The 13994-nt window shown below is 34.1% G+C and overlaps 1 protein-coding gene across 10 annotated transcripts in view; it reads right to left on the bottom strand.

Moving 5' to 3' along the window:
• LOC145662166 (uncharacterized) overlaps positions 1 to 13994 on the bottom strand; it is a 31849-nt gene that overhangs the window by 1925 nt on the left and 15930 nt on the right. For all 10 annotated transcript variants that reach the window (XM_081727517.1, XM_081727543.1, XM_081727566.1 and 7 more), the window contains one exon: positions 10488 to 11009. In XM_081727517.1, the coding sequence (XP_081583643.1) occupies positions 10488 to 10864 (377 nt within the window). In that variant the 5' untranslated portion in view covers positions 10865 to 11009. The remainder of the gene's footprint in view (positions 1 to 10487; positions 11010 to 13994) is intronic.

Raw genomic sequence — 13994 nt, 5'->3', positions numbered from 1 at the left:
ATAATAAGATTATGGTACATGTACCACTTTACACTATCAAAAAGTTGACGACAAAAAATACACCTTGAAATGGGGGTACCCTATCTTCGTGAAACTCACGAACATAGAACATGGTACACATGATATCCACACGAAATAGCTTAAGTGTTATAAGTATTGAAATCACCCAAAACGAAAATGATCATTTGCTAATTACAACTACAGTTACTACCGAATAGGCCAAACAAATACTTACAGCACATCCAGTGCCCTATTGACTTGGAGTATTTACTTTTAAAAAGTCAGTGTCTAATTTGAGGGTAAACATTTGCACATTCGGTAGCCGGTAATTATTAGTAACTTCACTAAAATTACTTAGTAAGATGGGATCCGTTGCGGAAAAATTGCTTGGAACGTTTCTGTATTTGTGTGCAGGGTGAATTGATTTAAATCAAGGTTTACATCACATGATTTTTTAAATAAAAATCGTTCATTTAAATGAAATTCCGAAATAAATTAATTTCAAATGAAAATCTGTGAAATCTCGTTATTGTTCTGATGTCACCCTCTTGAATTGCATAAAAAGTTACGTAAGTAAAGTGTGTGTACGAAGTAACGGATTTCGAATTCCCCTTGAACCTTATTCCTACCTTGCTAACTATAAAATCTGAATTCAACACTGCTAGGTACCTATAACATAATAGATTTATCACCGCTTACCCACTGGAGTTCGATCTCGGAACTCTCCATTCGACATTCAAGATGAAAATTTTTGTGTGTGCGCGTTTATTTCGATTATGGATGATAATAATCATAAGATGCAAAATAGAATTTTAAGAGCCAGCTTGTATAACTATCAGATTTTAGTTGGATCATATCGGACTGAAGTCTAGATGAACTTACGAGGGTCATTCGGAAAGTAAAGAACGTTTTGCGCAAGCGCGTGCGCGTGTTCCCCCCCCCCCCGCTGGGTTATTGACCTGGGCATGCTTTAGCCTCAGTCTGGCACCAGCTGCGATCCGCTACGGTCCGTTCTTGCTTCGCTGTGCGACTGTAAAATGTGCAATACCATTACTGATCCCGCCAAGTGTGAGGTTCGTGGTGTGATAAGATTTTTGAATGCAAGAAAAGTGCGTCCGATAGAAATTTATAGACAAATCACTGAGGTGTATGGAAACCTAATGAATGAAGCATCAGTTCGTAAGTGGTGCATTATGTTTAATGACGGACGGACGAATGTGCACGATGAGGAACGCTCGGGCCGGCCTTCTGTTGTGACTGACGAACTCAAAGGAAGAATTGAACGGAAAATTCAAGAGGATAGGCGATTCACTATTGATGGGCTGCACGAATTCTTTCCTGAAATTTCAAGAACTGTGTTGTACGAAATTGTCAGTGGTGAACTTGGTTACAAAAAAAAAAAAAAAAAAATAGTGCAAGGTGGGTGTCTCGACTGTTATCGGAGGAACACAAAACCAAGCGAATGGGAGCCGCATTGACTTTTCTCAGCCGTTACCATAAGGATGGCGATGAACTTTTAAATCGTATTGTTACTGGAGATGAGACGTGGATTTCGCACATCCCTCCAGAAACAAAGCGCCAATCCATGGAATGGCGCCATTCAAATTCTCGGAATAAACCGAAAAAAGCCAAACAAATTTTGAGCACCAGAAAGGTTATGGCTACGGTCTTTTGGGATCGTAAGGGTGTTTTGCTCGTTGACTACATGCAGAGAGGTGAGACCATAAATGCAGCTGCCTACTGTCAGACGTTACGTTGACTTCGCCGCGCGATCCAAAACAAAAGGCGCGGATTGCTGACCAGCGGCGTCATCCTCCTCCACGACAATGCCCGTCCTCACTCCGCGGCATTGACGAGGGACTTGCTTCAGCAGTTTAAGTGGGAAGTTTGGGAGCATCCACTCTATAGTCCAGACTTAGCCCCCAGTGACTTCCACCTATTCCCAAAGTTGAAAGACTTTTTGGATGGAAGCCACTACGGCAGTGATGATGAACTTAAGGAAGCTGTTAGTGACTGGTTCAACAGTTTGGCGGCAACTGTGTATGCCGAAGGCATAGAAAAACTTGTACCACGGTATGACAAGTGTTTAAATTTACACGGCGACTATGTCGAAAAGTAACTTAAGTATCACATAGTATGTAACACAAATTTCGCCTTTGTATATCAGTTATTAAAGTGTTTATACAAAAACGTTCTTTACTTTCCGAATGATCCTCGTATATGCTAGGGTTTTAAGATATCTGGCCTAAGTTTATAAGGGCAATAAATTATGCAATTAATTGAAAATGCATGTACAAGAAAAATGCTCTATAAAATCCACTATTACTTTTTCATTTAGTTTTTATTTATGTTATAGAGTACAGATAAATTTCTGTTACGGCTTCAGCACGTAGCAACTTGATTCATTGCTACTGTTGTCTTCTTATACTGCTATTAGATCTTCGTATATTTCCTAATATTAAGAACATTAGTAACGGGGCAATTCTTCTTTCTTCTCTTCGTAACATAGGGTTTGTAAATCGTCAGATATTCCACCGAGTAAATCACCACTCCACAATTAAGATGAAAATTCTTTTGTGTGTGTGTGTTTCCAGATAATATGGGCGTATTTATAGGGGTCCGATCCCCTTCCCGAAACTTGAAAATTGTAACAAAAGAAACACTGACCCAAGCTTCAACACAATTTACTGTGTTTTAAACTATGATATGTAACGGTTTCGGATATCTAACATATCCTTCCTCAGACACTATAGCATATAAATGAAAATAGAGACATATATATAGTCATTGTTATGAAAAAATTTAAGTCTTTTAAATTAAAAAAAAAACTTATGAAAAATTTTCTTTAAAATCTTTTAACAGACATATACATAATGATTGTTATGAAAAAGTTTAAATACTATTGGCTCAAGCCTTCGGCTAATTCTTTAGGTCCCCGTGTTCACTATCCAACCAATCACGTTCCGCCATTTTTGGTCTTTATAAGGGCCTTTGTTAATTTCATCGTGTCGACGCTATCCGAAGTTCTTTAATACGTATGTCCTCTCTCCAGTTCATCAGCTTATCTGTTCCTACCTTCTCTATCCAATCTGCGTCTTTCCACTTCCTTATTATCATTCTCTTCACTATCTCCAATACTTTGGTCTTATATCTATTAGTTCCATGATTAGTCTCCTTATCGCATTTTCTTTCCTGTCTCTCCTACATACGACATATCTCAGTCCTCACACTATACCCTGTAAATTACTTCTTATTCCTCTTCATTAATCATTTTGGTGCCTTTTCTATTCTTCTTTATTGATCTCAATAAACTTTCTCCACTCTTTGTATAAGTTCTGACCCCTCCTTTCTTCAATAACTTCTTCAGTTTCTCCGTTTCTTTTCCCATACTTTCTATATCATGCCATTTGCCATTCTCATTCTCTTCATTCTTCTTTCTCCCTCTCTCCCTCCTCCTGGATTCTTCTTCCCTCTCTAACTCCTTCCTGCTGTAACCATTCTTCTCTAACGGTAAAAAAGGCCCTTATAAACACCACAAATGACGGAATGTAATTGGTTGGAAAGTAAACAGGGGCATCTAAGGGATTAGCTGAAGGCTTCAGCCAATAGAATTTAAACGTTTTCATAATAATGACTATATATATGTCTGTTAAAAGAATTTGAAATCTTTTTCATAACAATGATTGTACGTATGTTTGTATTTTCTTTTATGCTCTATAGTGTCTGAGGACGGATATGTTAGATTTCCGAACTGACACACAATCATAGTCTTGCAAATAAAATCAGAAAAATAAACATACTGCTGAACAAGACTGCACTTATTTAATATAAAAACACATTTACACGTGACGTTTCGATCTTCTATGTCAAGATCCTCATCAGACGTACACTGAGTGATACAAAAAAAATACTAACATATATATACATAATTCATCTTCCTAGTTGCTCTCATTGGGCCGTTCAAACAGCCAATCAGAAGCATGGAGATCTATCTGAACTGAGCAATGGGAAAACATAACATTCTACCAGAAAGAAACAAGGAGCAAACAACCATTGAATACATTAATTCACATACATTTTTCTGTATTTATCAATAATATTTCTCCCTTCTTTATTAATGCTGATACACTTGGTCCAATTCATTAAGTTTACATCCTCTTCCTTTTCTATCCACCAAGCCTCTTCCCACTTTCTCGGCCATAACCTTTTTTCCCTTTCCAGCACAATAACTTCTTCCCAGTTCACATCATAACCTTTTTCCTTTACGTGTTTAAAGATTGCGTTAGTTTCTCTTCCATATTTCACATAACTTTTATGTTGTTTTTTTCTTTCTTTCAATAATTTCCCCGTCGCGTCTCCCCAATATATTTCATATCACAATCCTTACAATATATTCAATAAATGACACCTTTCTGATCTCTTTTTTTCTGTTTTCCTCCATTTGTTTTTGACCATGTCCAACAACGTTCTGCTACCTTTTTTATACACTTTGACCCCTTGCTTTCTTAACATCTTTTTTAAAATCTCGGTATCTTATCCTAGCCATACAATGCCTTTCCATACCCCTTCATTTTCCTCCCCACTTTTATCTTTCCTAGAGACCACAGATGCTTTAACGATATCCGTTTTACTATAACCATTCTCATACAGCTGTTCTTTAAAGATTTCCACATTCTGTTCTACGTTTTTGTTACAAATTTTGGTAATTCTTTCTAACATATTTCTTATGAAATTAACTTTTGTGCTTCTATCTACATTACTTTTCTTATTACAATAAATACCAGCATTACATTCTTTTTGATACCATTGAGTCTTAATGCTCTTCCCTTCCTTACTCATTAAAATGTCAAGATAACATAATACATCTCCGTTCTCTGTCTCTAGTTCTAATTCTATTCACTTTTCTTTATCTTCAATACTACCAACGAACTTCAACTCTTCTTTTGATCCTTCCCGTATCCCAAAACAATCATCAACGTATCTACATAAAAATCGAATCTTTCCTTTCCCCTTTTCTACCACATCCTTCTCGCACACATTCATAATGATATCAGACAATACCGGACTTATCTTAGATCCTATACTTAAACCATCCTTAATCTTATATATGTCATTCTTAACTTTACAGAAACCAAACTCCCATATTAAGTTGAGGGCTTTCCTAAAGTTCTCTCATTTCCAGCCTTCAACACATTCTCCTCCCATAACTCTCTTAATCGTATCAACTATAGCACTTCTGTTTAGACTAGGGAACATGGCTTTAGCATATAAACTAAACAAAATACAATCATTATTAATTTTAGCAATACCGGTGAAGTTTATTACTTCTCTATAGTCTTTAGCTGCCAAAGTCTCTTATCTGTCTCTTACCCACGCTAACACTGGTTCCATCCAGTTTCTAGCGGTTATAAATAATTATTCCTTCAGTCCATAACTGGTCTAAGATTACTTCCTTTTTGTGTATTTTTGGAAAACCCTTTAACACCGGCACTCTTCCATCTACATTCATCCATTTCTTAAGTCCCTTCTTTTAATTCTTCTATAATTTCTTCTTTCTTCTTGTCAACTAATTCATACTGTCCATCCACTAAATCCTTCACCTTGTCCTCATACTATGCTTTATCCATTACCACTGTCGACCCTCCTACGTCAGCTCTCTCTACCACTGTCCTTCCTTTTCCTAATGCTATCATATCCTCTTCTTCCTTCTTTTGTCAAAATCGAAGATGATCTGTGGATTTCTTTCTTTACCAAAACCATTGCCTTCCTTCTTAACCTATCTCTGTCCTCTTCTTCTTTAACCTCATTCAACGCTTTTTCTATAGAATAGACTATGTCATCGACTCTGCTTGTTCCGTCTTTCACTTTCAATTTACAACTCAATGAAAGAAAAGACTTCTTCTCTTCTGACACTTGTACTTTCCCTATCACCAGTACTCTTTCTTTGGTCTTCTCGCTTATGCCCAACGCTGTTAATTTCTTTTTAAGTCTTTGTTCTACTTTACCACTAAAACGTATTTCCCTTTGTCTTAAATATTGTACTAGTCTCTTACAAAAATAAATGCCAAATCTACACATTCTTCTAATTTTTGTGCAAAAGCCTTACGTTTAGCCTTTTTTTCAAACCAGCTGTCAGGCTTCTCATGTTCTCCATCTCTGTTCTCCTTAAAAGCGTCCTTAACTTCACTGACTGTCTTTTTATATTATTCCTCTGGATTCTCAAACTCCTAGGTATTATTTTCTTCCCCATACACTTCTGCAAAAACCCACTTGCTGCTCCATGTTGATTTCCCCCCTTCTTCTGTTTTTCCACTTCTCAACAGCCCGTTTCAGCTTCGGGCCCATTTCAAACTTACACACAATCATAGTCATACGTCTTGCAAATAAAATCAGAAAAATAAACACACTGCTGAACAAGACTGCACTTATTTAATATAAAAACAGTAGCTTTTTGTATCACTCAGTGTACGTGTGATGAGGATCTTGACTAGAAGGCCGAAACGTCACGTGTAAATGTTTTTATATTATATAAGTGCAGCCTTGTTCAGCAGTGTGTTTATATTTTAAATTTCCGAAACCGTTACATATTTTAGTTTAAAATACAGTAAAGTGTGTTGAAGCTTGTCATTTTTTTTGGTTACAATATTCAATCCAAAGCCATGGATTGTCTTGCTATTGAAAATTGTGTATATTTTGCATAGCTTTGGGTTTGATTCTCACTTGTCTCATGTTCAGTTGTGTTAGGTTTAGGATATTTCAACAATTAGGTTTCTCTCCTTCGACTTAATTATGATTGACGTACTGTCTAAAAGCCGTGGGCAAGGTGAAGCTTGGTGGTTTGTCTAAGTTGCCACTGCTTTCCATCGGGTGAAAATGCCCTTAATGTAGAAATTAAGGATTATAGTTGAATTAAGCCATATCTCAGACGGGCAACGCCTGCACTTCCTGGTTTTGGTGTTACGTCCCTGAGTTGCACAAAAAGTAACATAAGATTTCCATCCACCCTTGAACCTTATTAGTGCCTCACTCACTATAAAGTCTCAATTCAACACTACTAGGGACCTACAGTTTAGTGTAGAATTCTAATCACTTTAGTACCCACGAGGGTTCGAACTCGGGACCCTCTTGATACAAGGCGATGAGCTTAAAGATTGATCTACCGGAGAAATTGCCATTCGATATTTAAGACGAAAATTCTTGTGTCTGCGTATCTGTTTGTTTATTCTCAGATAATAGGGGCGTATTTATAGGAGTACAATCTCCTCTTCGAAACTTTAAATTTTGTACATTTTACATAACTTTTAACGAAGTTTACGTATTTTGTATGTATTTCTTGTCGCAAGCCAGTTTCGGACTGCCGATTTTTTAAATATGTCCCTGGTTAATATTAAAACCTTTTGTGAAAAAAAGTGCTATGTTGATAAACGTTGCTGCACTTTTTCTTTAATGCTCAAGAAACATAGTTTGCGATTGAAATAGGTTTCACTTAAATGGTGTAATTAACTTTACATACTAATTCGTAATGTTTTTCGTGAGCTCGCGACTTGTATTATACGAGGAGAATGATGTGATTTCAATCAAAAAATCGATTTAAATAAAAAAAAATCAATAAAATGTTTTTTTTTAATCATGATTTTTCCACCCTGCTTTTGTGAAAATTAAAATAGATAATCAAGAAAAATTTTAATGTTTATATGATTTGTAATGGTTCGTTTTTTAAAAGAAAGGAACAGCCTCTAACTTCGATTAAAATAACTTAACCGATTCTCGTATGTACTCGCACCCAAACTAAAACTATGAAATTAAATACAGATGTATTTATATTGGAATACGGCTCAAAGCCGTAAATTTATTTTGAAAATAAAAAGATGTAATCGCAATTTAAGTCTAGGACTTCCGATTCACAGTTACAATAATAATAATAATAATAATAATAATAATAATAATAATAATAATAATAATAATAATAAAAGAAAATCAAATCACATACTGATTTTTCTCATTTCACTATATGCTTATATGTTGCTTTTGATACTTGCAGGAACAGCACAAACTTTTCTCTAAAATATGGTTTGAAACAGATCACGTAATAATTTCCAAGGTATCGATATGAATGAAAAAATGTATCGTAAAGGAAAAATGTATCGTGGGGAAAACAAAACAAGCTAACCGATTCTGACTTTAAAGGCACGGACTTGCATTCATAAAGAAATATTTATTTATTTAACAATCACTAGATACAGCTCAGAGGTCATTTTAGACTGAATATCAACAACAACAATAACAATGGAAAGGATTTGGAGACGTATCGGCCAGTGTCTGTTTAATAGGTACCATTCCGTCATTTGCCTGGTACGGCTGACGAAAATCGTGGATGGTTGGCAGCGGGAATAGAACCCACGACCTCCCGAATGCGAAGCGAACGCTCTACCACTTGAGCTATTTCGCTTAGTTGTGTCAGAGCGAACTGTGTCAAGATTACAGTCAAAACAGTCTTGAAAATGTTTAAATATTAAAATTTCCGTTATGCAGATGTTAAGAAAACACTACTTATAATACAACATACGCTACTTATTTTATGTAACTGCATGTATTATACAAAATCTGTAGGTGACGTGACATAAATTAAAGCTTTCGTAATTAGAGCATTAAATTTGGCAAATTTTACTGCAAAATTTTTGCAGGACTCTAACTTATGCTTTTACCTTCCTTTTTTTTGCTTTGGTTTATTTTATTAATGTTTCTGTTTCTCTATTTTATGATTTCAAATTTTTTCAGACTTTTAAGCATTCTTGCCATAATTTTATAGATTGGTTTTATCCTTTAACTGTTTAGTGGACAGTGTTGCTCTGAATTAACATCGCATTCTATTCCGTTATCCGTACGAATTTTAACTTCAGTGATCATTTAATTGGGATTATTGCTTTCATACAATATTTATATACATGATTTGCGGGTAGTTTCTTTAGATATTTCTAATCTTCGTCAACAGGGTATAGTCAAATTTAGTATTATAGAAGCTTCATCTTCTATGTTCCGCGAAAGTTCTTTTTTATTTTTTTTATTTGTGGTTTCTTGCTCTGTAGGAAAATATTTTAACGGAAATTTTGGTAATTACTAAGAGTATTCTTATGATATTTACCATAATAGGGCAATGCTGCTCAGTAGCTACATATACAACCTATTTTATGGCAATGTTGCTTTCAAATAAACACCTTGTATTTTGTAACCAAAGTACAAAAATACCTTAATAATTAAGGAAATATGGTTCAACCATAAAAGCAAACTAAATATCTTAATGGTATTGCTATCAATGCTTGCCCATTAAAGGGTTAAATATTTTGCAATTTTTGAAATTATTTCTATCCGGACGATACATTATCTTTCGAAGAGAGTCTACACAACGTTTAGTTTTTAAAATCTGCCCCATACTGTGTCTCCTTTAGGAGCTAATTTCCTTATTTTTAGTAATGCTTCTTTCAATGCAAAACTTCTTGTTACTAAGACTTATATCTATCCTACGTTCTTCACCACCTTCCCTCTGACAGGCCATCATCACAATAATTCGAGTTCAATATCCTGTAAATCATATTATCTAAAGATTAATACAGTTAAATACTGCACTTTCTACTGAAATATTTTCTATATGTAGAACCTCCATGATCATTTTGAAGTAAACAGAACAATATAAGAGAAAATAAACACAACGTACCACTGTGATTAGATTTTCATAGCACCTTTTCATAAATCAAGTATGGTTGTTCTGATTTTCAGAAAGGACGAAGTATCTACGTTGGGAAAGAAACTGTTGTCAATTATATAGAGAACCCAGGGTTGTAATCAAAGACAAGAATGAGTAAACCGATGTTTTGTTGTTTGGTAAAAATCCAGGTTAACGACTGTGAAGTGAGAGGTATTTCCCAGAAAATTGTGTATTCTATATCAAAAAGAGTGAAAGTATTTATCAAAGCAAAAGTAGTCATATTTCGTACTAGACCTAGTTTTATAGCAAATATAAAATAACAACATAAAAAACGTTTTTGAATCTGTATCAAGATTAGTTTACACCGTTTATCTTCTTAAAATCAATGCGTTTCTATTTAAGCTCGAACTGTTACAAGTCTTTTTTTCCTTTTGTTCCGGTAAAAATGTTGTTTTAAACACCAAAAAGAGCAACATCACATAGCACGTAATACAAGATATGTTGGTCACATATTTTCATTAAAGTATTTATAGAAGAGATGAGTCAAAGATTTTGATTTTATACAAGATTGACAAGATGTGTATCTTGAGCATTTGGTGGAAATATTTCAGAGCAGACTGAAAGAAAAATATTTTACCAAATTATTGCGCACAATATTCATACTGGCTTAACGATCACGACTGCTCACAGTGTTTATTAGAAATATTTGACATGTCCTTTCAAGCACAATAATACTAGTATCACTACATAGAAATTTATTAATATAAAATTTCAAAATACATACCTTCTTAATCTGCTATCATTTTCATCTTTTAATACGTAATTCCCAGTTTGGGTTAATTTCACAGCTATATTAGTTCCTTGGATTGTCAATCTTTTAAGACAAACTACTGGATTCCTAAATATCACACCATTCTTAACGTTAGGCTCAGACTTCATTGAGTGAATATCATTTGAAGTTCGAGTACAATTTGAACTTTCGTTCTTACGTATATTCTGGTCTGTGAATATTGGCGAAATAAGATCTTTGATTCCAGTGAACGTCACACATTTCCTGTCCACTGCATCTTCCTTAACAGAACAAACATTATTTTTAATTTCGGAGAAAATTTTACATTTTGTATCACTTTGTTCATAACCTGCTTGATACTCATCTTCCATTCTGGGTGTGTTCTGTATTATTTAATACGGATAATGTTTTCCACTGTGATTATTACAAGCATTTAATTTAAATTATGATCTATGATTCAATTCTTTATAGATTGATTTTCAATTTTCTATGTATTGTAGCTTTTCACAGCAAAACCTACAAGATTTAGAACAAATTAATACATGTAAAATAGCTTCACAATTACAACAAACGAACAATATATATTGAAATAATGTACCAAAATTCTAATTAAAATATCGTGTCAAAAAGTGTGTAAAAAGAAAAAAAGCATGTAATTTATACTGCTTGTATTTTAGGAAAGTGAAAAGCTATGCAAGATTATAGAAGACTAAACCTTGAGTTGCATCGTTGTATAAGAAGTAGATGCTTTATTACATAAGAAAATTAAACTTATAAACTGAAATAGAAGGAAGTGCGGATATCTACTAATTGTGTGAGTTACTACAATATTCCAACAGGAAGCGAAATACAGGAAAAATTGTGGGCATTTCTAAGAGTTAAAATCAGTTAAATGGATCAAAAGTAAACATAGAAACATAAGAAAAAAAACTTAAAAAGTGATAGCCAAAACGTTGATACAAGGCCACGTATAATAAAGGCATTTTCTTTGAAAAAATGAAAAGTATTGCTGCGTTTAGTCAGAGCAAAGGTTAGTCATTTTCCAGCAAGTCTTTACCATTAAGAATGTGCCTTTGGCTAAATATAAGTCGTGCTTTTGAACTTAACATAACTCGTGATTTCCAACCCAATGAAAGTCAAATGCACAGTGAAAATCATAGAACTATACGTCTATGCAGTGAATGTTTAATGATGTATACTACTATATAAAATAGTAAAACAGACTCGTTCGTTATATATGAAAGTTTTCTAAACTGTGTTACGCGAACATCCGACTGTCCGCAAGAGATTTAAAGTGTCCGGCAGGAATTTTATTTTTATAAACCTTTTTCCATGTTGCTGTCACGTAGAATATTTTTAAGGCATGTTAGCTTAGTTTCAATTAACTGAAAAGAACAGCATAGAATAGGATAGAAGAAATAATAAAATTGTCAATCAACTCAGAGATATATGTAAAAGACAAGTAACATTAGAAACTTTAGGCTATTAGTTCTGAAATAGCGCCTGATTCAACATATTAGTCCCTATTTATAAACTAGAATACTGCACGACGAATGACTCCCACATGAAAACTCTTCTTGACGAGGAAGCAATTTTTTTAGGGCCATCTTCAAAACAGCCTGTTATTTTCTGTTCTTTGAAACTCACATGGAAATGATTAGGTACACTTATTATTACACTCAGAAATCAATTGACTGCCTCGGGGTAAGCTAATGACATGGTTCTTTGAGCTTCGAGACAAAATAATGTTGTTTCTTAATAATTCTAATCCTATCTAACACAACATTTAAACGTTTTGACATGGCTCACATCTCAAACTCTTTTGATGGATATTTTTAACGTCTTCAATAGTTTTAACTCAACCATTGAATATATGGTCATCGTATACTTGAAATATGACAACACATAGGCAACAATTGAGAAGTTAAATTTGTGGTGCATCCGTTTGGAAACATAAAAATCTACTGAGTAATTTTTTCGATTTTAAAGAACACTCGAGTCAGTGGTGCTAATCAGCCGGTTCGGAAGAACCTATTTTGAGTTCTCAGAAAATTTTGAGTTCGCAGAATAGTTTGTTACAGCCATAAATAATAGTAAATTTTATCCGGGAACAAGTAACTTTGGTTTATTCATCTTTGTGTATAGTTCTTACAACTACAGGACTAAGCTGATATATGATCTCTTAAAACACGGTAAGCGTTTATTTCTTAATCTCAAATGCTCACATATCGAAAATGAGAAGTCAGTTCACATGTGTAGTGGTGAGGGGTATTTATATTTGAAACGCATCAATTTACTATCTCTCTCTCGCTCTCTTATATATATATATATATATATATATATATATATATATATATATATATATATATATATATATTAACCGGCTGTTAAAAAGTTAGAATAACACCACTGAGAGCAACCCCTTTCTGCTGAAGGTGTGATTGCACATTTCAGGTCATTGGCGTTTCATGTACGTCTGCATTTTAAATTATTCAGAAAAAAAATGATCGCATGAAAACAATATTTCTAAATTCGAAATATACTTTCTTCAGTTGAAGAAACAACTTATCGAGCTATCTTGTATTTGGGCGTTGAAAACTATGTTTTCTTTGTTATTGCTACTGGAGTTTTGGCTTCAGCCTAAGGTTGTGTACCCTAAAATTCGCAAAAGGATTGGAGGAATTCTCAATAGGATTTGTCGCTATTTGGTACCATTTGTTGATATTTATTTTTGTGATACAATATTTAATCTTTTTGTGCATGTAGAAAACAAATACAGGAAAATATTGAACGTACAACGAGATCTGCAATTGAAATTCCTCAGCCTTGATTCAGATACATAGAAGCTGACTTCTAAAAAAGAGTATCGGTATGAAAAACAAATACACCAACATACTTAATGCGGAGTCAAATTATATGTACGTCATCGTCTTGATCCCTAAATGCCAGTCACAATCTTGATCAGAAAATTGCAGATACAACCATGCATACAACATAACTAAAGCATAAGAAATAAAATCAAATGAAATCCTCGGAATTCACTATGACAGATTCAAGTGCTTATATTTGTATTTGTCGTTCACATTTAATTCGTATTGGAGTGTTACCCACTGTAACCGCTTTCTGGATTTGCCCCTTGTTGTCTCACCAACGAGTACTTTCAGGAAATTTGAACTTACCTGGTAAAGACATTAATCCTTGTATGCATATGCAGTGCATCTCAGGTCCTGTGGGGTTTTATTTTTAAAGCTATTTCAGAGAGATTTAACCAATAAGTCTTGTTATCTATGTATTCTTTTAACATTCTTTTATACATTCATGAGTAGCTTTAGAATATTTTTGCATTATCTGTTAAACAGTAATATTTGAATTAATTTAATAACCGCTTAAAAGCTAAAGCAGGGCCTGGGAGACCCTAATGAAATAATAATGATGTGCGAAATATTTCACACATTTTTGTAAATAAAATTGATTCTAAATGCAGATGTTATTTAGATTTAC

Source organism: Thermobia domestica, chromosome 1 (assembly GCF_964235325.1).
Source record: "Thermobia domestica chromosome 1, izTheDome1.hap1.1, whole genome shotgun sequence".
Lineage (NCBI taxonomy): Eukaryota > Metazoa > Arthropoda > Insecta > Zygentoma > Lepismatidae > Thermobia > Thermobia domestica.
Note: the sequence above shows the minus strand (reverse complement) of the source record. Positions and strands in the feature narration are given on the sequence as shown.